Genomic DNA, 26,747 nt, shown 5'->3' with positions numbered 1-26,747 from the left:
TCAGAGAATTTCAAACCTAAATTGCAAGTGAAAGCTTTATAGTTACAGGCGCTGAAAGTTTGCTCACTCGTGAATGCAAACATGACGGCGGGGTGTGTGTGTGAATGCAATCTGATAGCAGAAAGCAAAGCATTGCATTCTGCAGTTGGACTCCGTTGTGTCAGAAGCGTGAACGGAGATGTGTGTTCCACCAAAGGGAGGACTTATGGTCTCTTTGCTAATCTGCAGAGCATTGAGTCCGCTTGGTGTGTCAGCTGCTGGGGAGTTCTGTTAGGAGTTCAGTGAAGGAAAAAAGAGGGAACACAGATGGATGGAAGTCTATGCTTGCTTCTATGTTGGAAATGCATCTGCCTAAAAAGAAAGTATATGAATGATACAGGATCATAGTGTTTATTTTGTTTCACATGCCCTGTGAAAAAGGGGAAACAATAACCCTTTCTTCGAAAGCAGTATTTATCTTGAAAGTGCCTGTTTGCTGTTGGACGGTGAGCATTTGAGGTCCCTAAAGAAGTTAAAGCATCCATTACTTTCTGGTTTTCCAAGAGTAGCTGCACAGAAAGTAGAACATTACTTTTATAACCTGTCTTCCTTTATAGATTGATGGATAATGGTGGTATTGTGAACTTTCAGTCAAGGTTTTGCTGAGCCTTTTGTGTTTTCCAGGTAAGGCAGATGTGCTGAGTGAGAACAATGTTACAAAGAAAAATTAAAATACTGAATGTCCTAAAATAGCTTAACAGGGAAAGATGATACGCAAGTCTTAGGACTCTAAGTTACTTCTATCTCTATTCAAGGATTGTCAAACTCTCTACAGTCTGCATCCCTGAACTGTGAAATATTCAAGGGGGAAGTCACCAAAGCAGATACTTGGAGCCAGGTGTTTAGAAAGCTGGCACCGTCGTGAATGGCCCAATTCAAATTGGGTGTATAGATAACAACAGATTTTATTTTTACTATACTGTAGAAGCTAAACCATATTTTAGAAACTGAATTATGCCTGTAGTCCTTCAGTTCTCCCCCTTTAGCCTTCTTACAAGGGCTTTATTCAAGACAAGGGACCCTACAGGAAACCAACATTTTAGTAGATAAATTAGTGTTATTCTAGCAACAAATCTCAGGCTGGTATTTGGATTCCTAATTCTCAGCCTCCCAGCGTACTACCAAACCTTGGTTATCTGGGGAACCCATTACTGATTCTTTAAAGCATGCAGTGTATTAAAAATTCCAAAGAAATGAAGAGGTTTAGCACAATAACATGAATTTGTTCAAATCCTGACCATCATTTAAGTCTCTGGGGTGCTCTGATAATACAAGTGCATAGAAAGTTGCATATTCAGCTGGGTATAGTTTTCATCTCTGGCAAAATGAAAAGGGTTTGGATATTCATTCCAGGAGACATTTTTGAAAAGGACTTGTGATTGATATCTTAGTCAAAAAGACTTAAGGCTCTTGGAAAACACTTTATACTTGTCCAGAAGACACTGGTGCTGAAAGGCAGCAATTTTAATAATTTAGAACATTAAGAACATAATCATTTATAATCCAGCAGTGTCTTTGTACATGTCTGTGTTCTGAGGGGTTTCAAGCAGATAATACTTATTTGAAAGTCATACAGAAAAGGAACATGACTTAAAAATCTTAAGAAGAGATAATGATTAGCTCTGTAATCTGTTTTGCATCTCTTTTGAAAACGTTTTCAGTGTATCATGCTAGACAGTGGTGTGTGTGTGTGTGTGTGTATAAAATAGCTTAAGAGTTCATGAAGGCTGCAAAGGTCATTAAAATCAGGTGAAGCTTTCTCCATCTGCTGTAGGAAATCGCATGTTAATGGGCAGAATTAGGTGACCTTTGCAGGAGCCTGGAGATACGTGAAGCTATTTGGAAATTCTACAGCGAATGAAACAAACAAGATCACCTGCTAGATGTATTTATTTCTCTGTGTGCAATCTCTCTTTCTGAGAAAATCTTGAATGACTAATAGTTGTTTAAAACTGGGTCTAGAGGAGCCTTATAGAAGGTTTTAAGCTCACTGGACTGATTGTCCTTGCACATAAATGTAAGTACATTGTGGACCATTAAAGTGAGTAATCATCAGATGTGTCTTATGCTTCTTATTGACACCATCACAGTTGGTAAGCAATGGAAGTCTTGCTTGCATTAACATAGGCAGATGATATGAAGAATCTTGCAGTATTTTTATTGTAACAGGAGGACTGTGCTCCTCAGCAGAAGGCTTCATTTCCATCACGGTTCCCCAATTCTCAGTCTTCTATCCTGGGGGTGTTAAGAATAACCATTTAACTTGGACGGCTCTGTAATGGAGGACTGTGGAAATGGAGAGGATGATGATAATGCATTCCATTGTGATTTAGTAAAACAGCCTTAAAAAAGGGCTTGAGTTTCTGTGATGTGGTTTTGTTTCTCTTATAGAACACCCCAGATGTTACCATAGTACCATGTTGTTGTGCTATAAAACAAGGTAGATATTTAATGTTTTCAACAGGGTTCTGTGGCTTGCTTCCTAACCAAGCACTCTCACTTGGTGTCTTCAGCCAGTCGCTCTTACATGAAAAACAGGTGATTAAACTGTTACTTAACAGATGATTTCTATTTTCAAAACAGAAAAACAATACTTATTATCAATCCACATATAAAAGACGGGGAGTGAACTTCCTGACTTTTACAGTTAGCAAAAACAGGGTATTATGGGTATTCTTAACTATGTCTACATGTATTACATATACATATATATTATTATTTTATGTAAATGAACTTTTAAAGCCACTTTGAGAAATAACATGCTTTATAAACATAGTGCGTGTCAGCATTGTTGTAAAATTACACCCTAGTCTCCATGAATGAAGACCTAAGCTTGAAGTAGCTGATAATGTACTTATGAGTTACTAATTTCTAAGTCATTGATGTTTCATGTCAAAACAGTAACTTAAGATTTGAAAAAGTCAAATAGAAACTTGTTAAATGAAGGGTTTAGAGCAAGTATACTTGTTCCTTTGTTTCTCATTATTCCTTTCCTATCTATTAAATACTGCATCAATTTGACAGTACTGGAAATCAGAATCTATTAAATAATTACCCAGTTTTAGCAGTACCAGCGTGACAGTCCACTGACTTTATCTAAGAGATTAAATCAAGTAGTCAAAACCTTTACTGTCATAAACTCTGTGGGACTGGATGGGTGAAAGATTGGCTCAAGCTGGTACAAATTTTTTCAGTCACTACTGAATCGCGCAGTGTTGATTGCTACAGCCAGATAAAGATTTAATTTAGATCAGAAGTATTTGGAAACATTCATAAAGATCCTACAAGATAGAGTTTATGAGGGAACCAGTGCATGGGCATACTGTTAGACTGGATGTATCTTTAGAGAAGAAATATATTAAATGGCTGAGTCTGTGACTAACCTGAGTGTTGTTAACTTTGTGTATACCTTTCTTCTATATGAGGAGTTGGCTAAAGGAGTAAAGGATGATTCTTGAGATCTAACTTCTTTTCACTGATGCTCCTGATGTAAAAGCAATGGATGTGCAATCCATAAGCACTCACGGACGCGCAGTTGGAAGAGAGTAAATTAATCATACTGGAGGAACGAAAGCTTTGAAATGGGGTGAAATCGAAATTGGATGTAATTTAGTATTGCAGTGTGTAAGGTCATGCATGTCCGGATTAATTAGATTCTTACTTAAAGATAGAGAATCAGCTGAAAGTGACAAAAAACTGCTGGAGCATTAATAAAAGGAGATTGAGGTGAGTGAGAGATTTGTCCTAACGCAGGGAACGAATTCCTGTAAGGAAGGATGGTAAAATAAGAATGCTGTTATGCAGATAAAAAGTAACTTAATTTGGCATGTTCTGTACAACTTAGGTGCTCCTTTAGAGGAAGGATTAATTCAGAACATTACAGATGCAAAGAAGGGCTATGAGGATTATTGGTAAAACTGACAACTTTCCCTGTGAGAAGACCACAAGAGTGTGACTTTATTAATCCGGAAAGACAGTGGCTCCTCATGGAAATACACAGAAAGAAAGGAAAAATAACAGAATGCTCTAAACACTCCAGATTGCTCTATTTTTCTAATGGGCACCCCTTCACTGACCAGGTCACCAAGTTACACATCCAGAAGCATCGTGGTAGGATGGCTTAACATCTTGGTGCTTTCCTCTTGGTGAGGTAGCTCAGGTTTGCTTTCTCCCATCGTGTAGGTAAATGTAAACTTTGTTCTCGCATCCCCATCTCTTGTGTTCAGGAGAGTGTAGCCTGTGCAAGTCTGAAGATACCATTCTCACAACAGTGTTTTTTGATGAGGTTTTTTTTTCTTGATGTGGAAGCCTCACTCTAGAGCAGTCTGAGAACTTTTGCTGAAGTGAAACAGTGTTTTGTACAAACCCCTTGAGACTTAGAAGTATATTCTTTTCTACATCGTTTTGTCCTCCCTATGGTGCCCTCTGTCGAGCCTTAAAAGGCCACGTCAAGATGATCTCTGGTGACAGCAGCAAGAAAAAGTGATGATACCAATGGATGCCATGCCATTGGCTATAGTCCTCTTGAGAATGGCTTGATATTTTCTACCTCAATCAGTACAGGTAGAGATGATCAGGTAATTAAGCTGGATTTTCTGCTAATAGATGATGTAATTTTTATTCCTGGCACTTGACTCAAGCAATAATTGCTTAGTCCTTCATTAGTTGCTGCTGTCATGCATGCAGTATTCCCAGTGGCTACTGTCAACTCACTCTGAAGAAAGAAAAGGTATCTACTTATTCTTGTTCTCAGTGTTGAGTGTAATCAAATTCACTCAGTGTTCGTGATGCCATCCAATCTGCAGAAGAAGCGTTACGTCAATTAGCTCTGTGTACAGCGTGAAGACTGTGTGATTCTGTGAGGAGTGGGATCGCTGAGGTTGGAGCAGTGTTTTTGGAAGTTGGTGACATAATTATAAGTCAGGTCAAATATATTCCATAAATCAATGTTCCCAGCTGTCCTGCACTTGAATGCAGATGATTTATGGATATAAAATCTCTCAGAGGAGGAGGGAAAAAAAAGAAGAAAGGGGAAAGATTTCATTAAAGTAAAACTTGAACTACTCAAAACGATTTGGTATGATCTTTACATTTGAAACCAAGCCCATCGCCTTGATTCTTTTTAGTCCTTATGCTAATAAAATGATAACTGCTAGTTAAATATTGCTCTTCAAAGTCCATGTTAATTGTGGTAACAGTTCTGGGAAATTCTATTAGTTTCTGCCACAGATAAGTGTTTTCAGAGGTAGTTAAATAACATCTTTATTCCAGCTGGGACCTCATTGTCAGGTTTCTCTTCATTAGATAATCTTAAAATAGCCTTAAACTACTAGAACTGCTGCAATACAGTCAAGTATACCGATTCTTTTTCTCCCTGAGAGACAGTTCTTCACAAGGAGAGGGAAAAAAAAAAGTACTGTTGGCTGATAGCCTAGTGAGAAGTCTATCTTGTCCCAAAGTGCAGAATGTGATTTAAAACAGTTATGCCTCCTGGGTACAGCCCGACAAGCGCTGTCACTTACATGGGAAAACAATACGCTGTAATCCCTTTCTCATCACTAAAGTGTCAGTTCAGCACATGAGGTAAATGCCATCTCTGCAAAGACAGCGTCACTGTCCTGTGCTTGTATGGCTTTGCGTAAGGGCAAAAATCACCCCATCTCTAAGTATCCCCAGGAAAGTAGTAGCCAGCTGTCGGAGTGCGGTTCAGCTGTAGAAGCATCACAAACGTGAAGGTTCTGAAAATGGTTGGGTAGATTCATGGGGAAGGAACAACTGACTTGAGAGAGGCTTGTTTGGGGCTGGGAAGGAGTTTTGAAGAAGATCTGTTGTGTGCATGTCCTATTTCTGCATCTTTCCCAAGTGACGTCTAGCAGATGTCTGACCTTTGGTCTGACGTGCTGCTGTCACTCTTCTGTTTTGGAAGCAGCATGAAGTGCTCTGCTGTCTTTTCCTTCTGCCAACCTCAGATATGTGCAGGTTCAGGCGATTATGATGGAACCCAGGGGCATCAACAAAGGTCTGATACGGTACCATGCTTGTTCTCTTAGGCTAGGAAGTGCATGAATAACAAATGGAGATACCTGACTAGCTTATTTTTGTCACTATTGTGCTTGATGTGATATGCTAAAACCTGCATCTGAAGCCTGAAAGATCTTAAGTTGCTTTTTCTTAAGAGAAGGACCATGGGGCAAACGCCAAGAAAGCATTACCTTCATTTCTTACATTTTTGGCAGTAGTGCCTTACGTGTTCTTGCTAACTGAAGTATCAATGGAGTTACAATGTGGTTCTAATTTAATGGGTATATTTAGTACCAATTCATTTGATCAGAAACTGAATCTAATTTCTGAGTTAATATTATCATTGTAATGTTTTGAAGCATTATCTATTTAATGAATCAGATTCTACACAATTACTTTAAAATTACAGTGTCTGGCATGAAAATATTATTGAAGAACACTGAGTTGATTTGAATTTTTACACTCAATTTTAACTGCATAGCTGAGATCTTTAGGATGGCGCTTTCATCTCTGCTTCTGAGTATCTGCACTTTCACCTGGGGACACTGGGAATGCATTACATGTTAATGAGGTTGCCTGTGTCATCTTGTAAAGCGAGTGCATGCAGTTGTGTGCATAAATACCCTTTCCTCTACCAAAATCAAGTGGGAGAGAAATTTTTTAGGGCTTGATGGTGTATGGATAGAACAATATCGTAGAGTAAGTGTTTGTCTAATTAACAGAGGCAGCGTTGTTAGACCTCTACTGTAAAGAGAAATTCTGTAAGCAAAGGGATTTACTTTCTTAGAGTGATGCAAAGACTTCTTCCAGAATTAGACTTCAGCAAATGAGCTTTTTGTGCATCTGAGTCGCACCTGTGAGCCAGAACTATTTCAATGTAGGAACAGTGATGAAATCTTTGACTGCAGAACTGTTTTGTATTGCACTCTATGTAGAAAACGTCACAAAATCCTTGTAGGTTACTCAAAGGAAATATTGATGTATTGTGACCTACTGTATGTTAAATGCTATTCAGACCAGGTTCTAAACTTGGATCTTTAGGTGCCTTTCCCTGGGCCATCTCAGCTGTACCAAGTATGTTTGCACTAGAGCATGAAGCACAGGTTAGACCTGTGTGCACTTGGGATAAGAAGCTCAGGGTACCTGGTTCGTGTCTCTCAACTCAATGACACAAGGTTTAAACCGTGACCAAATATGACAGCAAAAGGTTTCCTGCTAGAAATTGGCTGTTGAGTATCTTGAAAAGTAATTGTGTTGATGTTCTGCCTTTCATATCTTGGGAAGAGGTGCTTTAAACATATAATGCTTCCTGGCATGGTTCAAACTGATGCTATTTTAAGAAGTAGGAACGGAGGAATTCAGAAAATCCTCCTTTAGAAATAGTTTCAATTTAAAACGTAGCATTCTAAGTTTCAGACTCAAAATGGAGAAGATCCATCCCAGAAATGGGAGGAAGGCTTTGGATGAGGGCATACTGTTTATTATTTTTCTGCTACCATTCAGGTTTTCTATAACAACAGCACAGCCGGAACCCATTTTGAAATGAAATGCGTAGTGAACTTAAAACATTACAAATGAGCCCATTTGTGCAGTTTGGAATTCCTCTAAAACCAAGGATCTGAGCGGATAGCATTGAACTGTTCTCAATCTTCTATTAGCAAATGATTTTCTGCATCAGAGGATGAAGGAGAAGCTGTTTTCTCCCTTAGTGGAACTGCCTTAGTATTACATGGCTGATGGTCATTATTTGAGATTACCTTTGCTTTGTCTCTGGTTGCAGCTGTTTCAGGACAACACTGTGCGGTGAGATGTGCTCTGGTGGCCTCCTTTTTAACACAATATGAGCTGCTATTAGAGAGTTGCATTTGTGTTAATGCCTTTAATTTTTTCTCCTTTCCCCTGCTGTCCTTCTCTAATACACAGTTTAGGAGCCAACAGCTGTGTCTCTGCTAAATGCGTGTTCTGGGTCTGGCACTGCAAGTTGAAGATTCAAAGCTGTAATTAGAGGGGCACTTTAGCATTTCTGCTCACATACCTAAGTTGGATATTTGGTTAAGCAGAAAGGGAGCTCTATATATTTTCAGGGACTCGTTTGCTATCAGGCAGGGATCTAGTCTTTCCTGGCACCTATCTGTGTTTTGCTCTTTGGACAAAGATATTTGTGCTACAGGCTAAAAGTAAGCAAATCTTCCCATGATTCCCATGTTTGCAGTGTGCTGCAGAGGATAACAAGGCTCCTGGTGCTGTTTGCCCCCACTGTACTATGATTCTGGAAGGCATTTCTGTTATTACAGTGCAATTGGGGCACTCAAGAACGTCAAAATGTGTGAAAAATAGAAAATAAATGGACTTAAAAAAGAAAACAAAAATCAAGTAACAGATAATTAACTTTTGAGTCCAGCTGATTGTTGGTGCCTTGGCCATCACTCAGCTGACCAGACTTTGCAAGGTCTTTCGCGTAGTCCATCCAGCATTTGACATCCTGCCCCCAGCCTGACTGCAGGGCACCTGAGAACAGAGCAGCTGGCTCACTGCTGTTATTTCAAGGCCTGAGTCTCTCCTGACACATTAAATGAAGATCATGATGCAACTGAAAACAGTTTTAAAAACACATCTCCTACTATCCTTGAACCCTGCACTTTACATGTAAATTGAAACTGCTGGCAACAAATAAGAGAGTATTTTATGGACCTCAGTCTATGGAAGGTGCAAACTCATAGCTGCAAAAATGGATAGACCTCAATAAAATTTATTTATGCAGCCAAACACTCGGAGTAACTTCCAATAAGCACAGAATTAAATTTAACAAGATATGTCAATTGCAACACTCATTGCAAGTTATTATTATTGTGATATGAGCCAATGAGATTCTGTCTGAACAGGTTATATCCATTTTTCTAGGTAACTCTCTGGTATTTGACTGGTATGCAGTTGAGCTATTACATTTTATATACACCAGCTTAAATATCAAGAAGCAATCTTTGGAGATCTATGCCACGCTGGATGCTTAAATTGCACGAGTGTTTAACTGTTTAAAAAGCAGTTTAACAAAAAAAAATCAGTATTGATCAGAAAGAATCAAACTAGGATGTGGCTCTGGGCATCCTGGTCTGGTGGCTGGCGACCCTGCACATAGCAGGGGGGTTGAAACCGGATGATCATTGTGGTCCTGTTTAACCCAGGCCATTCTATGAATCTATTCAGTGAACCTATGAAACTATTGGATTTAAGTTTCTAGAGGAAAACTTTGAAACAGGTATTTTTAAAATTACCTGTATGCGGGCACAATCTGTAATCAAAACATGACTACCTTGTCTTTATGCATGCTGTATGTAGCTTTCTATGAGTATAAAATGGAGGGGTGGTCTTTGGATCATGCTAGGTGTTAGTGGAGGTTGGCTCTGGAAATGTGGTGAAGGATCAGTGAATGTCAGATGCAGAGAGAATTAGAGAGGTCATTGCAGACTGAATGACAGCAACTACCACAGAGAAAAGGAGTTATTTATTTCACTTGGGAAAAGCACTGAGGTAATAAAATGCCTTCTGAAAATCTCAGCTTAATTTTTTGCTCTCTAAAAGTGATAAAAATCTGTTTCAGTTACTTTTGATTGCAACCAGATTGCGTTTAACTGCTTTCCTTTTTCACTGTTGTGGCAGTTAACATGATTTCTGTTCCATTGCCAGAACTCACAAGGACAGTAGCTTAGAAGTCTTCAAAGAAAGCATCTCAGCTACAAGGAGATCCTCCTTGGGATTCCTGATAGTCCATCTTTTTGTTTTCATTCATCGCCATGCACAATATGAGTGAACCGATGACTGCTGCTTGTTTGAAGCTCTAACATACTAATTCTAGGCTTATTAAAAAAATTAAATAAAAAAGCTAGGGTTCATAATAGAATAAAGAAAATAAGTGCAAAAGAGCTATCTTCAGGCAGCTTTTCCGCTGCCTTAGTGGATGGGGAAAGTCATAGATATGTAATTTAAATGACTCCGCAGGCTGAATATCTAGCTATTCAATGTGGCATTATAAAATGCTGAAATAAAGTCAGTCAGTAGAGCGTTCTGACTGATCCAAGAGCTCCAGTGGAATAGCTGATGTAGAATGTGGTTGTAATGCACCGTACACATAACATTAGATAACCCCATTCGGATTTACAGAGTTACCAGACCCAGCACTTTTCAGATGCTGGAAGGAAAGAAAAGCAACGTTACTGAATGTTGAATATTAATTTTGGAATATAAAACTGTATTAGGAGGAAAAAGGTGGCTGTGGAACTTAAAAAGCAGAAATTGGAGCCAAGTAAAACTTGGTTATATTTATGGTACAAAAATAAAGTCAAGTAAAGCGCTATGAATTTGCATTTTAAAAAAGGAATCTTAATTTTATCATACTGTGAATAGCACAGAAGCCTCCTACAGGAGTGGAAAGCTACCTGACTAATGAATTAAAAGGATATGATTAACTGGAAGTGTAACAAAAGCCATTGGGGAATGTCTATTTAAGAATGTTTCATGATTTTGAAAACCTGTGTTAATCTTGGAAGTTTAATTACATGAAGATAGGCCGGCCCGAAAACTTCCTGCAAGTTAATCCTGGTGTTTCAGCAGCCTGAAGCTAAGCTTCATTTGCAAAGCCTGGATTCCTTGAGAGCCAGCTCATGTGCCATGCTGGGTGAACTGACTTGGTGCTGTAGCTTAGAACAACATTGGGTTTATAAACGTGTATATATTTAAAGCAATTCAACGTTACAATTGGAGAATAGATAAAACCTCCCTTGCATATGTCCAAACCAACTAATACTTTGTGTTGAAAGTAAGATGGAAAGGAAGTTAGTGGATCTCCACTGTGGCAGATGAATCCACCCCATGACAGTGAGGACTGATATGGCAGCAGAGAACCAACAAGTCATTGTACTTGTAGGGGAAATGAATGTGTTTGAAGCACTGGAGAAATCATTGGTGTTTCCTCCTGAAGCCCAAAATTTCTGGATAGCTTGAGAAATGCAGCTCTGTCAACACAAGACTTTGAAGGGTAAATGTGGATTTGCATTTCACAGTTGTGTTATCTGAATTTCTGTTAGGTATGAGCTCAAGCAACTGACATAAGAAAATTATACCTTGTTTTATGCTGGGGAATCTGCTCCTTAATTTCTTCTGGTGTAGACCCTCAGGTGACTGAGGGACAAAACCTTACCAGAGCTTTCCCTGCAGTTTAAAGAGAAGCATCTTCCTCATATTCTGAATATATGCAGCGAACACGTGGTAGGTTTTGAGATGGTAAAGGCAACTTTTCTCTTTACAAAAGTCTTTTTCTTGAAAAAACAGGTAATATAGAAGTAATTCAGGAAAATAAGGAGGTATTGATTGAAATTAACCAGTTACAACAGTAGATTGATAAGATGGCAGAAGGATGATTTTCTGAGGAATGAGCCTTTCTGAAACTTCCTATCTTGTACTATGCAGAATCACAAAGCTTATCACTTCTAGGCTGTTACACATGAAACTAATGATGACTCAAGTGACAAGCACCCTCTGCCTTCTCTTTGGTATGATGCCTGTTGAGAGCTGAGGTCACTGGACAGTGCTCATCAGAAATAGGTCTGTCGAAGTTGGATCTGTTCAGCTTAGCATTTCTGGTTGCTTGTACGTGTATTTCTGATGACTTCTGTGTTAACCTTTCTGGATGGAGTAGAAGGTATATGAAGTTGTAGCTACCACCCCTGATGAAAGAAAACTCAATAGCCCTTGAAAAGATTTACCCTTTCTTAAATGAAGTGGCTCAACACAAAGTTGATTTGCACACCCTGTGCTACATGAAGTCTGCAATCTGAGAAATTTATTACAAATGGATTCTTGTAAGACAAATCGTGTGGAATAAATTGTTTTTCTAAGGAGCCAAATGCAGCTCTTTCAGTGAAGTATAGACAAAAATTATTGATCAGAGAGCGTTGTTTGGTTTTGTTTTAATTTCTGGAGTCTTACAATTCCCAAGCACTGTCTCATTCTATGACCATCTGTTTCTTCCTGAACTCTCTTCTTATTTTGTGAGGCTAAGAATGAAATGAATCAATTTCAACCCATTTTCAGAACAAGTATTCCAGGGAAAAAGCATTGGTTGGAATGGTGTGTGCTGTTATAATTTCTATCCCCAAAGCAAAGGCATGGAAGGTGACAAACGGCACTATTGAGGTTCTTGCTCTCTTCCCCCCCTCCCCACACTGGGAATGTTGTAAATGCCTCATTGAACTGTCTGAGGGTGTGTTATTTTCAGTCTGTATCTAGAAATACAGGATAACCAACGAGGCTTCTCCCATTAGTATATTTCTTTATCCCTCTTTAGAAGTATTGTTTTTTATCTAGTGAGTCTGTGAGAGTTTGACATTGGATGACTTTATAAAACATTCTACTAATTGGATTTGTTAAAATAAATAAATCAAACACTAATTGGAATGTGCCCTGCCATTATTTTTGCTTACTGAATTAGATATAATGGCGTGAAGTCCTTTTTATCATATTTGTGCACTTATTTAAACACCCCCCTGGCGCACACTTCTGCAAATTCAATTATATATTCAAAGGAGGCACTCAATTTATGCAAGGCTGGTTTACATTTAATCCGGGGGCAAGACTCAGTAACTGATGATAGGTCTGTTCAAGATTAATTAGCATCACTCAGATGAGCAGTGGCATTGTTACAAGCCTGCAGTGTAAAACAAGGGATATTTAATCTGTCCCGTGTGAGCTGTTATTTGCTTCAATATGACCCTTTTCAGGAAGGGAACGACTTCATCCTTTTTTGGCTTTCATTTTGTGTGAAAAGAGATGGTCAACACCACATGCATTATCTTAACAGTATCAGAGTCATCTCAGTTTCCTTTCTTTTTTTGCCCTACTTAGCAATTGTATTTCTTCACTTAATTTTTAGCTGATTAATGGAAAGATTCTGGTTTGCATCCCGAAATCCTTAGCCCTGTTAATTATTAACGAAGACACCAAACCCCATTTTGGTTGGTGTGCAAGTGCTTTACTTTTCCTCTGAGCTGCTTTGTGACGCTGTGGGTAGAGCTGTGACGTGCAAACCTAGAATCTAAATTCACTTCATGATATCTTTTATAATGAATTATCTTCTCTCTGTTAATGAAAATCCCTGTTCTGCAGTCAAGCAGTTTTGTTTCAGCAGTGGCTGATTTTGTATTAAGATGGAACTTATCTATGTGGTTTTTCTTCTCTTGTTATGTTCCTGCAGAGCTGTAGCTTTTAGGTATCCATACAGGTGATGTCTTAGGAAATAGTAAATATTAAGCTTGTGCTGCTGCCAGTGAAAGGAACTCACCTGCAGGTTTCAGCCTACTATGCCATTTTGGAGTCGCTATCCCTACTTAAGTAGGCATTTAAAGTCCGTAATTACATTTTTTTGTTTAGACTGAAATTAATCAGTGGGGAGTAATTGAATTTCTAAGGACCTGGCAATGAGCTGCTCATGTAGCAGAGCGGATGGCTCCATCCCAGCAGGTTAGCACTTGTGCAAATGCCACGTGTGCCTTCACCTTGCTGCCTTGCCATCTTGCTTGGGAGCTTGTTCTCACGCACACACACTTGAACATAACAGCACACTCATCAGTTGGGTCAGCAGTATTCCCCAGAAGAGGCAAGATGCTGTGCTTCTCTTTAAACTCTCTCTTCTCCCCTTATGCACGGTTTGCTCTGCTCAGAGCCTGCTGCAGCCTGGACCAGGCTGTGGGCTCCATGGGCAGTGGGGTGCTGCTGGTTGCATGGATGGGGTGATCCTATTTGATCTGGTGGCCATATGCATGGATTAAAGTAGAGTTTGGTGCTCTAAATATCTGCAGTGGGTGTCTATGAGTGGGGGCTGGCAGCAGGGCACCTCTGGGAGGAGAAGGCAGGGCTGTGCTAGGCTGGGCATGACCACTTCCACAGGGCACAGATTGTTTGAGAAAGAGCTTTCTTGCTCACGGGTGATCATGGCTGCGTCCCAACTAGGTCCACTTTAGTTCTTGTCCCTTTTGCCACTCTCTAGCACAAAGCCGACAGGTGCTTTCCTCTTCTTGATCACCAGGATTGAGCCGTTGTGTGCTCCCTGTGCAGCCACTCTGCTTATCCGAGCATTGAGAATCGACTCCAATGCTTTTTTTCCCCCCTGTCCTCATTTCCTGCAAATTCACCTCTCCAAATTCCAATTCTGCTTCCAGTAAATTAATCCATCTGGTTTATTGCCTTGTCACTTTGCATTTGGTGGTTCCTCCACTAACTTTTCTTTCTTCAGAAATGTAGATGTGTTTGCAGCTGCTTTTAAGGCTCTCCATGGTTTATCCTTTCTTATCCAATCTCACTACACGGGTTAGCCTTGAATTTCATTCAAGGCACTTTCAAGCTTCTTAAGGTGTTGTCTCTTATCAGTGGAAACTCCCAATTAATTTCCAGAAGCTCTCACTATCCTTGTTCAGCTTGCCCTCCAACTTCACCCGCCTCTGTGTACATAAAACAATCTATTTGGCTAATTGTATCTGTATATCAGCAATTAGGTTCCCTGTTAAATAAGGACTTCTACCCTGTATTTTGTTGTCGTCTCATTTTGCTTCTGAGACTATCAGCACCTGCGTAATTTTCTCTGTACGCGAGTCCTCGTACAATTGCATGTCTTGATCAGAGTATTTATTTGCAACTCCTTCAAAGGAAGAGCTGAGAGACAGCACCACTTACTGTACTGTAGCGTGCTTTAGAGAGGTGTTGTGTAAATGGAGTTTGTCTGAAGTCCTCCTATTAGAGTGAATCTATTAAAACTAGAATGCCCTGCGTGGAGACGGAGAGCAGAGTATTTGATATTGTCTCTTGTGCCTGCTCGCTATGGGAGAAGGTGATTTTTGGCTGCATTGCATGCTTCTCACAGACAATCCAGAGCACCTGTTTTTTCTGTCAGACATTTTAATAAGCACATTTAATATTTTAAACTTGAACTTTTTCACCTAAATTAAATTAAAACTTGAGGGAAACAGCTGAAGTGCGGTCCTGCTCATTTTGACAGCTCTGAAAGCCTCACAAAAACTGTAAATTTAAAGCAAAAACTACTTTTAAATGCTGTAGGAAATACATTTGCAAGGTCTCTGCTGGAGCAGGCAAGGCTGCAAGGGTCATAAAATCTGCTAAACTCAGAACTATTTATATTAAAATTACACAACATAACAATTTTTTTCTGTTACGACAAGCTTAATCTTTAAACTTGAACAACACCGACTACGGTCAGGTACTCTATCCAACAAATCCTTCAAGCGTGTGCTTAAATAGGAATAATTTGTGTGAATTTTGACATGAATTTTTAGAAAATCATTTGTGGTTGGAGTGCACTTTAAGTCCTTTAGCAGAATAAGGATTGTATGAGGAATTTTGATGTAACTGAGATGGGTTTGGTCTTCCTTGGGACACGTAGAGAAAAAAAACACATGTTAAAACTAAAGAATGCTTAAATGACCCACTGCTGGGTAACGGTTATTGAATTGAAACCAGAGATCACTTGTGTACTTGCTATTCGTTGTGCATGTGTAGGGAATGCAGCCTGTGGGAAGGTAAAGAGCCGGGAACGTCTCTGTGCATATAGCTCTGATTAGTGTCAGGAGCAATTGGCAGTTTGGCTGGCACAGCAAGATCGTGTAGCCCTGAGCAGTGCTCAGTCCCTGCAGCTCCAGAAGTGTTAGATATGTCCAGCTGACTTTGGAGTAACTGCCCAGAGATTTCTCCTTGCTTCTGTAAGAGAAAACAAAAGCAGAGCAGTGACACTGTTGTCATAATTAAGGTCAAAACCCAAACACCCAAATTACCTCATGTAATAGAGCCAGTACTACAATATGTTTGGCAAACCAAGATGGGGAGATGTGAGGAATGTACCTGAGGCAATGGAAGGGGAGGTTCAGCAGTGTAGTAATGATCCACTAGTACTAAATGGGGATAAACTAATTGAATTAGTTTGCCTGACACACGAGCATGTGTTGAAATATATATTTTTCCCCCACCGTCAATGCATTTATCTTGATTTGTAAGTGTTCAGGCAGCTGCCAGGTGGCAGTGAACCACATTCAAGTATTTCAGGAACCGGAGTAGGAAAGATCACTTAGTCAACAGTCTGGAAGGTGTGAATGCCAGTTTCTATCCACTTCTTGTTATTCTCCCATTGTAGAGAAATTAAAGGCTTACACTGTGAGGTCCAGTTCTGAAAGGCCTGGAGAAGTAGTCATGTGTCACATAGGACTTTGTGTTATTAAGCATAAGAGGTGGTTGCAAGGAAGGATGCAAGTTCTCAAAGTGCAACCCAACCCAGTGTAATTTGAATCTCAAGTGAAATCAAGCGTGTATTGCTGTAGTATAGGGATACTTTGCTTGTCTTTGCCATTTGGGTTCTTTCTTTCTCTTATTTCTTTAAAAAATCTGACCTGGAGGTTTCTGTAAATACCAGCACTGGGACCCAAATGCGTGTGCTTGTTATGTGCAATTGTCCGTGAAAATGTTAAGAAAATAGGTGGAAATAAAGGGAGCTGATGGAGGAGAAGAGCAGCAATGTGAGAAGAAAGACTTCTAAGGGATACAAAAAGGTTGAACGTTCAAAACTGTTTTCTGGATACCTTCTCTGCTCTCTGAAATATATTATACATGACTTGTTTGTTCCCCAAATTTCTCCCTCTGTAAACCTAGGTGTGAGAAATTAAATGATTTTAGTGTCATGATTATGTATAATATTAATGCAGGAATGTATGTGTTTTTCTTGCTTTTAGGTGGTTGTTCCTTTGATGAGCACTACAGTAATTGTGGTTATAGCGTGGCCTTGGGAACCAATGGATTTACCTGGGAGCAGATCAATACCTGGGAAAAGCCAACGATGGATCCTGCAGTCCCAACTGGTGAGTGAGAAGCCTCAGCAGCAGCAGAGGTGTTACTCTGTGAGGATCAGCTGTTAGCCCTGAACAGATTACTGACATATATTGTGAGCACATCATAACACCACTGTCTTTTCAGTATTCTCTGAAGAGTTCACAATAATGATAACTTCCAGTGGTTTTATTTCTTAATGGAAACTAACATTATATGTTGGTGTATATGGCATAAATCCCACAGAATGCTTTGTTGACCCTGAAGAAAAGCATATTTTAGGAGAAGGCGCTATATTTTTCTGAAAACCATAGTTTGTGCTTTTTTGGCAGTTGAAATAGCTGAAGTCCCTGCTCTAAAGCAATTGACACAATGGCAAACAGAACTGGCCAGCCAACTTGACTGCAGTCTTAAAGTATTTGTTCCAGTTAATTGATTGCACTCTGACAAGCATGAACTACTTGGCAGAATTAACATCTTGTGTTGTTGTTGTGGTATTTATATGACTGTAAATTATTGGGCTAAGAAGCCTGAAATTGCCAGGTGCCTGTTAAGGGAAGCACAGAGAGCTGATGTAACAATAGTTCCCTGCTGTAGCCGTGGAGAGGCAGGCTGGTGTTCATCCCTGTGTGTTAAAGCTATTAAAAGAAACAAAACAATAAGAAAACTTGTTTGTTTGTTTGTTTTAATTACAGCCTAGATTGGAAACTGTTAGTAACTGAATCTTTCATAGCATGTGACTTGTAGGACTATTTGTTTAGACTCTGGTATCCCAAAAGTTAATTCTGAAAGTTACGTCTCTGGTCTTGTCTGTAAGAATGCATTTCATTATTCTGAATGTGTTCTCAATGAGGGCAGTTTTATTTCTACATCTCCTCACCTTCAGCTCTTGTGTGTGTCACAGTCCCTGTTCATGGTAGACCTAACTAGGGAGAGATGGCAGTTATTTGAATTTACAGATCTCAGAATGATCTGAAGGAATAGGAACAGACATAGCTGTGATGCCATCTGGAAGGCAAGGAATTAATGGGAGGGCTTGTACTGGAAAAGTTCAGTACTTTGCTAACTCCAGATGTGAAGGAAAAATCTATCTTCCTGGCTTCCATCTGAAAGTGTTTTATCATCTGAAGATGCTGGGTCTGTGGAGAAATTGATAGGCAATCAACAGGCTGGGATGGCAAACAAACCCCAGAATAGTGCAGTGTGTTTCTTAACAAGGCCTTCAGAATTGATTTTCCCAATTAAGAAGTAGATAGAGATGTGTGTGGTTCTTTCTCTTAGTGCTGTGTTCCATATTATCAGGTAGCACTAATAGTTAGATCCATAAAAGTGTTAGAGCAACTGCAAATTAATGACGACGACAACAAAAAGCAACATAAAGAAATGCAGATATCTCAATTGTATGGAAATACAGAAGAGGGAAAGCTTCTAACAACTTATAGTGTGCTGATATTGAAACGCCATTTAAGTGAGCTTAAAGGGTATGAGGGGCAATGACAAAGTGCTTCGCTTTACTAATTGTTTTCTCAGTACTAGTCATGCAGAGCAGAAAGTCAAATCAGTAGGTAGGAAAATAAGGTTGACCACAGCAAATGTGTACAGAACACATTTCTCCACTAACAAAAATATGTTTTCAAAAGCTGTCCAAATGATGCTAACGTCGAGGTAAATTATGGTGGTCAATTAAACTGCCTTAAGCTTGCAGAGATGCTAGCGCTATTACTGGGAGTCTGTATTGCTGGATGGAATCTTAATGCATATGTTGTTTGTATTGGTTACTTGTTTGAAAGTCTGTTTTGTGAGAATAAAGGATTACTTAAAAATCATCTAGTGGCAAAGCCAGCCAAATAAACTGATGAACAGCATGTTCCACTCCTACAATCAGAGACATCTTTAAAGCCAGAGTACCAGAACATTTGGTGATTGACTTTCTATTTTGTTTAATTTATCCACAGCAGCTGAAAGCAGCAGGGTGGAAATCCATCGAGTTTGCAAGGGTGTCAAAGGTGGTAACAGTGGTTGGAATAAGCAACTGTGGCCAACTGGAGGCAGGAAATCTCTTTTAGCATGGGCAGGAGCAACAGGAGTGCAAGAATGCATAGAGTTGTGAGCAGTAATGTGTGTTTTCTTGATCAGGATGCTGTTTTAGGCACTATGCAGTTCTTGTGTGACTGGAAACAGCATAAAATACTGTATTGTGAAAGTGGTAAAGCATGAGTGAGCAGACATTAAATTGGTTCCACGATACTAAACAAGTCTGCAGCGCAACCTGCTGGGAGACGTTGGCAGAAAAGCGTGGCCTCACCCCATCCTGGTCAGCCCACATTAATGTTGCTCTCAGAGCTATTTCCTTGTTTAAAATGTCGGCTTTCATAAGCACCAGCTTATGAAAGCTGGTCCCTTTGAATTGAACTAAGTCACAGAATTCCATCCTCCTGAATACTAATGATAACATCTAGTGCTTTTTACAGTCCTTTTCATCGTTAGATCTCAGAGTGCTCTTCAGAGGAGGTCAGTATCATGAATGAGAGCCTGAGTCTGTTATACCATGTAATTCTCTGCTCAGACACTGCTGCAAAGGTCTCTGCTCAGGGATGACTTCCTATTTTTATTTATATTATTTTGAAATCCAAGTGTGCTCCTCAAAGGAGGGGGACAAAAAAAAGCACAATTAAACTGCTCTATTAGCCATGTAAAAGTTTGTAGGCAATTTGTTTTACACCACTGCTAGCAAATAAACTGTTTGTCGTGAATTCTGTGGTTAATTCCTTAGGGCTGGAAACTGTGTTAATTGGAGGATTAAGAACCAGATGTTTGTTGTTTCAAATAAACGTTTCAGACAACCTGAAATAAATGAATTTGTAGGTATCTAGTCCCCAGACTTTGGTGCAACTCTTTCCACCTCCTTGCACAATAGCAGGAGCGATTATAACAGAATATTCCATAACAGATGGGTGTTTACTTAAGCTTGAATTTCCTCAGTGATGAGTATTCTACAGCCTCTGGGCTACTTGTTCCACTCTTTGAGTTATAAAGGTTCTCAGTACTCATCTTCCATTTTCCCTTTTATGGCTTAATCTCATTATTTTTTTCTCTATCTATGACTAGGAAGAATAATCAGTTGTTGCTCTCTTTTATTATCTCTGACGTAGCTGTGTGAGGTTAAGTCTTTGTTTCCCAGGACTAAGTATGACCCAGTGCTTTTAACCTCTTTTAATTCAGAATGTTTTGCTTCCTTCTCTCTATTTAATGCCTTCAGTCATTACCTTCTTATCTTTTTTGGGTATTTGCCTAAAGCTCTCTTATCAAGCTGGGGTTTGATACACTGTATAAGAGTCTTGGCAGGATGTGTGGCTGTAATTCTGTTCCAGAAGTTTAGACTACAGTACGTAGTTATATCCTGCTCCTTGTATTTGCTTGATGCAGTTTTTATTCTTTCTTTCCCCGCAAATAACTAGTCTTTATGTGCTTATGTATTAGATGATTTGAGATGAACATGGGGGTCTAGTCTGTGTTGAATGACAGAAGATGCTTCCTTGCTGATAAAAAGGCCTGAGCTGTTGTGTATATCAGAGGCAAAAGCTTGGTTCATGGAACAAGTTCTTGTGTTAAAACTAAGAAAAACACTGGCTTTACTTTGCATGTTATGACACTGCAGCATTCCAGGAACCCTGCACCTGCCTACCCTTGCAGCATTTGTGAGAATATATTAATAATGGAAGTATTTAACATTTAGCATTTGCATGTTCAAAGTATTTTACTGGCATTTACTAATTAACTCCAATGGAGACCTTGCTGGGCTGACTAGACTGGAGCAATTACTTTAATTGTGTTAAATACAGTCGTCCTCTGAATGCAAAGCTATGGTACAATGTGCCTTTGTGCATCAGTGTTAGGCTGGCTGTTAATCTGCTGGTTTGGCTGTGTGAAGTTTGGTGGAAAGCAATCAGCACACAGCAGTTTGAAGGTCTGGCCTCATCTTCCCAACTGCTGATTTCCTTTCATTTATACAAACTGGCACTTAGTGTAAGTGCTAGTTTACTTTGTATGTATGTGTGTGTGTATATCCATAGTTATCCTGTAAAGATGAGCAATATCGCTGCTGTTTTGGGCTGAATCAAGTAGACATTGTGTTTATCTAAGAAACAAATTTAGATGAGCTTAGAGCTGAATTAAAAGGTTAGAAGAAATCAGAGCATTCAGAATTAGCACTGTGGCATTAGTGTGTCACTTACCGAGTGCAGGCAGCTTACCTTTCCTCACACCACAAAAATCAACAAGACCCATTATCAGCCAGCAGTATTTTCATGCTAGAAATGGATGCATTGTTATCTAAGGGTTGAACTCACTTGAAATGTGTAACCGACAGTTTGGAAGCTGCAAATGTTTGTGGAAAATGCCACGAGTACATAATTTTGTGGGTTTTCTTGTGTGTATTTATGTTGTGCTTCTCAAATAGCTGCTAAGTAGCATTGCACCACAGATATGGAAGTGTGCATGTACTGCATTTGCACTCTTGCTGTTTACAGCTGAGCTAAAGCATTTGAACTGTTTCACAGTGCTTCAGAAGACAGAGTATGGTAGTACCAAGAGACTGCAAGCTGCCCTATTGGTTTAAACCCTAATGGCAAGTGCAACATTGAAATAAGAGGTTCACTCTTCAGAGATGGCAGTCAGCATTTGTCCTATAGTCTTCACATGAATATGGAGAAGGGTTCTGTGCTGACACCTTATAATTGTAGATGTTTTGAGATAATGGTAAGGTTAAGACACAAACATGTCCTGTGAACTTCCGTATGTGAGTTGGTATTGCATGACACAATGAAATGAACCTAACTTGAGAGGTGCTTGGTGTTTGAATTGCATTGCTTCTCTTGAACTTGTAGTGGATTTTTTCTTTTCTCTTGCAGCAGAGATAAGGGATGGGGACTCTTCTCTCATCTAATTGGGCGTGTACTTTTGTTCCAGTAGCTGGAGGGCTCACTAAGCTTCTCACTGAAAGAACAGAAGGGTTATCATCATTAGCATTGCTTCATGAAATAACCATTTAGCAAGTGAACATCATAGGCATGATGTATATCTGAATACCAGATGGCTAAATTCTACTTGGACTCCACTGAACTGAGTGAAGTTTTATGTTTCTCTAATAGGCCAAATGCTTTCCTGTGTCACCTTCTTCTTTGCAGCGAGTGGCACTGTGAAGTTAGTGTGAATGAATAATTATGGAACAGCTTTCTTTGGGGAAGATGATAAACTTTCCATCTATGCCTACACAGAAGACTGACAGGATTGTTCAGTTTCATTCAGAGAGGAGTGATGTGCAGTCAGTGTTAGCCTACCCAAAGAACAGAGGACCTCTGTACACACATCAGGCATTTCTAGTTTTATTTCTTCAAGGCTAGAGTAAACACCAACGTGAGTTAGACTCAGCTTTTTTAAGTTTGAAAGGCAGTGCAGTAGAATTAACATTTTCCTGTGTCAGAGTGGATTAATACTTGCTTACAAGAAAATAAACAAACTTGTTAAAGGAATAAATTAAAACCCAATTGTGTCTATGATGAATCATGATCCAATTTTGTCTGAGAGGGGAGAAGGAAAATTGGCTCAGCTGTCTATGTATTGTTTCTCCAAAAAGTATTTTTTGTGGGGGAAAATTACTAAGAATGAGTGAAATATGTTTGTTCCCACTCTCTGACTTCCATAGGAGTAAATAGATTAGCCTGGGGACTGGGGACTGAACTCAAAGTAATTTCTCAGCTTTTAAGGTCTGAGCAAAAAGGGATCTGTGGAGACTTTTCACAGTGCATTTTAATTCTGCTCTTTACCATCTCACTTAGTGTCTGTATTTTGGGGTTGGCTTTTATAGTAACAATTGTAAATAATTCTTCTGAATTTTCATCACTAACTTAAACTGACTTGAGTCTGGGGGGATGATTTACATCTTTCCCCTGATTTTATTTTAGGTAAGTGTACCTAAGAATGCTTAGAATTGGGAAAATGAATGATTTTCATCCATACAGCTGTTTATCCATACAGCTTTGGGATGGACAGAACATTGTAAACAACTAGAGGGAACTTACTTTGAACTGCACCTTTTAAATTGCTCACACTTATGCTATCTATCGGGTCTCCCCAGAAGCTATTACTGCAGCTGATTCTTTAATAGCCGCTTGCAGCCCAGTGTTAGTATTTAGCTTTCCCTCAGAGGAATATATTGTCATCCATATTTTTTTTATTTTCTCTGGTCTAGGTTATCTGTAAGTAAATCATACCTGCATTACTACATAATTTGCTTTTCAGCCAAGGGAAACTAGCAGTGAAGACCATGAGCAATTACTTCTGTTGCACACAATTGCTTTCAGGAAGGCAAATCTAAGCAATTAGTCTTGAGGGTGATTCGTACCAAATATTAGATTTCTATCTGGTGTTCCTGTATTCTAACACCAAGTAGATTTCTTCTGTGGTTAGACCTACTGATTTTGGGTGGACCATAAATAGTAATGAATTAAAGTACGTGTGAAATTACAGACTTGTAAATTAACAATCTTGCGCTGAAAAATAATAAGCATAAGTCAGCCAACTACTCTGTGATGTTATATGCAGGAGAAGTTGATTTAATTAAGAACTCTTAGCTCTCCAGAGGCTCGCTTCTGAAGGAAGCTACATCCCGGTTATTAATGTTTTGTCAGTCCATTGTGAAATAGAATCTTTCCTTATGCGTCGTTGTGAGAGGTCAGAAGAAGCTTCCATGTAGTTGGCACTTTGGTACTGTCATCTTGCTTAGCAAGGGAGCGTAGTTTGCTCTGAACATGCACATATCAAGATAAATCAAAGAGGGTGGAAAGAATGACTTCTAGGAAGGCCTTTTAATGACCGTGAAGGAAACATGTAGGGAATGCATGTAGTTACTGCAACTTGATGTGTTAAATGGTACGTTTGAACTGTTGTGAGTCTATTTCTGATCCTTTTCAGTGGAAAAAGTCAGAAGTGGGACTGTTTGTGAGTGCCAGGACCTTTCCATTATCACCATTAGAGAGACCATGACACTTAAAAAGCAATGCCATAACATCGTTCAGCATCATGCTAGGAGGAAGGACAAGAAATCCATTGTTATACATGTTTATCTTCCATAGTTCCAGGCATATTCATTTTTCTCAGAACCTGTTGGCTCTGTCAGGAACTGATGTTTTTCAGCATCTTAGATTAGGAACAATGCAGACTATGAGGGCGTGCTGTCCACGTGCCATGGGGTAGTTGTTTGAGAGCCAAGTTAAGGCGCTGTATAACCAAAGTAATGGAAAAACGTTTCTAATTTGAAACTTGAAAATGTTAGAGAGTTGGAAAGAAATGTTTCTTTTCATGTTAGGTTTCTTCCAAGTGGATAAATACGATCTAGTTTAAATGCCACAGAAGTTAATATAGTTGTGTTAAAATAAGGCTAGCGTAGAAAACGAGTTTACTTATCCTGTGACTAAGATCTTTTGTTTTAAGTAGTTAATTCTGTAGCTTCCTATAACAAAGGGAAGATTGATAGTTTTATACTCCACTTGTTAGAAGGTTTGGAGCAAGAAAAGAAGTGCGCTATAGGAAGACGAGCAAGATGTGTGAGTAGGAAGAGGCTCGGAGAAGGTCTTTCTGGTGAAGCTAGTATAGTAAAACTGATAAATGTGAAAGTAGTGGCTACTAAGGAACAGAGGAAAAACAATGACTAAGGTCATCTAGAGAAGGTAGACCCAAAAAGGAATAAGTCTGAGAGAAGAATGACCTGAGCAGTCTGTATGGACAGATGGCCAAAGTCAAGATAGATTAGATATGAATAAGATATCTTTGGATAAGATTGTGAATGAGGAGCGAACGTTGAAAGATAAGGATTTACGAAAGGAAATGCTGAGGAAACAGTAGGCAAAATTACATCTCAGAAGTGATCAGAAAGCAACAGAGGAAAACCTTGGAGGCATTGAGAGCAGAGACTGAATGGAATACAGGAAAGGCAAAAGGTTTAGTCAAGGTCCAGTCCATCATCTGCTTTTATAGCAGAGTCTTGGGCAGTTCTCTATGGGTGTTCAGCTCCTCGCAGCTGCTTAACACCAAGTCAGTGGAATTTTCCTGAAGTCCTTTGAATTTAGTGGATACTGGATACAGTCACTGAAGGGTACTGTATGTTGTAATGATTGTCTGACTAATGCAGTACTTTTCCTGTTTTATTTCTTCCCAGTAAGCTCATCTTTCTACTTTTATTATTACTATTACTTCTCTCACAAAACCAGACTCAGCATCAGAGCACAAAGCTGTATTGCGGTATCTAAGATTCCAGTGTCATTAATTATTTAACTTTACCATAGGCCTAATTTGTTGTGTAGTGAAATAAGTGAAAGCCTTTCCACCAACCTCAAAATAAATGAGATGAGATTTCATAATAGGCAGAGTACATAGTCTAGGCTTTTAAATACTTCAGTCCTTAAAAGGATGCAGGTTGTTTGGATTGAATGGTAATAACCTCAGTTAAGTGATCCTGCTGAGAACTGTGACTACTAAGAGCCCTAAGTCATTTTTTGTTCTTAGGAAATACCAGCATTTCCCATTTCCAATAGTAAATCTTTAGTGCATGTAATTCAGCACATAAAAGGAAAAAAAAAAGAAAGGTCTGTTTTCCTGAAAGTCATTTGTGTGTGTACAAAAAGAAGCTGATAGCAACAGCTTTCGCATATTCTCATGAGAAAAAATAATGTATGCATCCCTTGCATTAGGCAATCCAATGCCTTCTATAGCATTCACCTCTTTCAGAAGGAGTGGGAACTGTTGCAGTTGTATTCCTTTGAGATGAAAGTTGTAATACTACAAATTATCGCTTGTTTTCAGTATGGACTAGAAAAATAAATGCAATTTATGCTTTTAAATGTGGAAAATTAAGCAAAATAAAGCAATTTTATATGTTTGAGGATCTTTTCAAATGAAAAGCTGCACTCAGTGAATTCTCATCAGTTCCTTTTCTCACTGTCGTGTTTCACGATGTGAACTCTGAATTGAATGAACAGCTGCAGTAAAATGGTACCAGTCAAGTCACAGGGAATTCACAGGGAGTTGAGACATTTCAGGCTGTGACACAGCCCTTTGGAGCTCTCATTTACCTTGAGAAATGGTTGACTTTTAGCATAATGTCTTCAGTACAGCTCACAAATAGAGAGGTGTCAAGCCCTTATTTGCAGTACTTATACTTAGTACTAAGAGTCAGCCTTGTACAAACAGAACAAAGACTCTTACTATCACTATTAGGGGTTTATATTTCTAATTGTGGAAACAGATTTTTTTTTCTCCTGGTCTTCCCCTTCAGTCTTACTTACAGTGCAAACATGAGAGTTAATATGAAGGAAATGGCAGAGTTGATCTTAAGGGTGTTTTAGGGAAAGCAGAATAGGAAATGAAAGACATGGCTCAGGTGTCTAAAAGCCTTCTTAGTTCACCTGAAATAAGGCTATTCTTCACATTAAAGATCTGACTGTATCCCTTTGATCCTTGAAAATGCCACCTACTGCAGCGTATGGATGTTGGCTGAGCCAGGATGCAGTTTCAGCTGATGTCTTGGTCCAGTCTCATGGCTGTGCCTCTGTGCACACAACAGAAGCAGTGGGCAGAAACATGCTGAAAGCACAAACAGAGGGGCAGTGAGTGGCCGGCACTCCTCAATATCCTGAAATAACAGACCTGATTAATTTGAAGATTTTTCAGAACAGATCTTCTTTTAATCTGTACAATTACAGTGGTGAAGGTTGAGCTGTGGGGAATCTGGGCAGTACAGCTGAGGTTGCCTTCTT

At 39.3% G+C, this 26,747-nt stretch overlaps 1 protein-coding gene across 1 annotated transcript in view; it reads left to right on the top strand.

Moving 5' to 3' along the window:
* Window positions 1–26,747, top strand: part of LOC146760284 (receptor-type tyrosine-protein phosphatase T-like) — a 224,586-nt gene that overhangs the window by 143,127 nt on the left and 54,712 nt on the right. Inside the window, exon 6 of the mRNA XM_085550794.1 lies at window positions 16,842–16,967. Coding sequence (XP_085406920.1) covers window positions 16,842–16,967 — 126 coding nt within the window. The remainder of the gene's footprint in view (window positions 1–16,841; window positions 16,968–26,747) is intronic.

The sequence above is a fragment of the Coturnix japonica genome, chromosome 6 (genome assembly GCF_054131305.1).
Source record: "Coturnix japonica strain WE chromosome 6, WE-NBRP24, whole genome shotgun sequence".
Lineage (NCBI taxonomy): Eukaryota > Metazoa > Chordata > Aves > Galliformes > Phasianidae > Coturnix > Coturnix japonica.
Note: the sequence above shows the minus strand (reverse complement) of the source record. Positions and strands in the feature narration are given on the sequence as shown.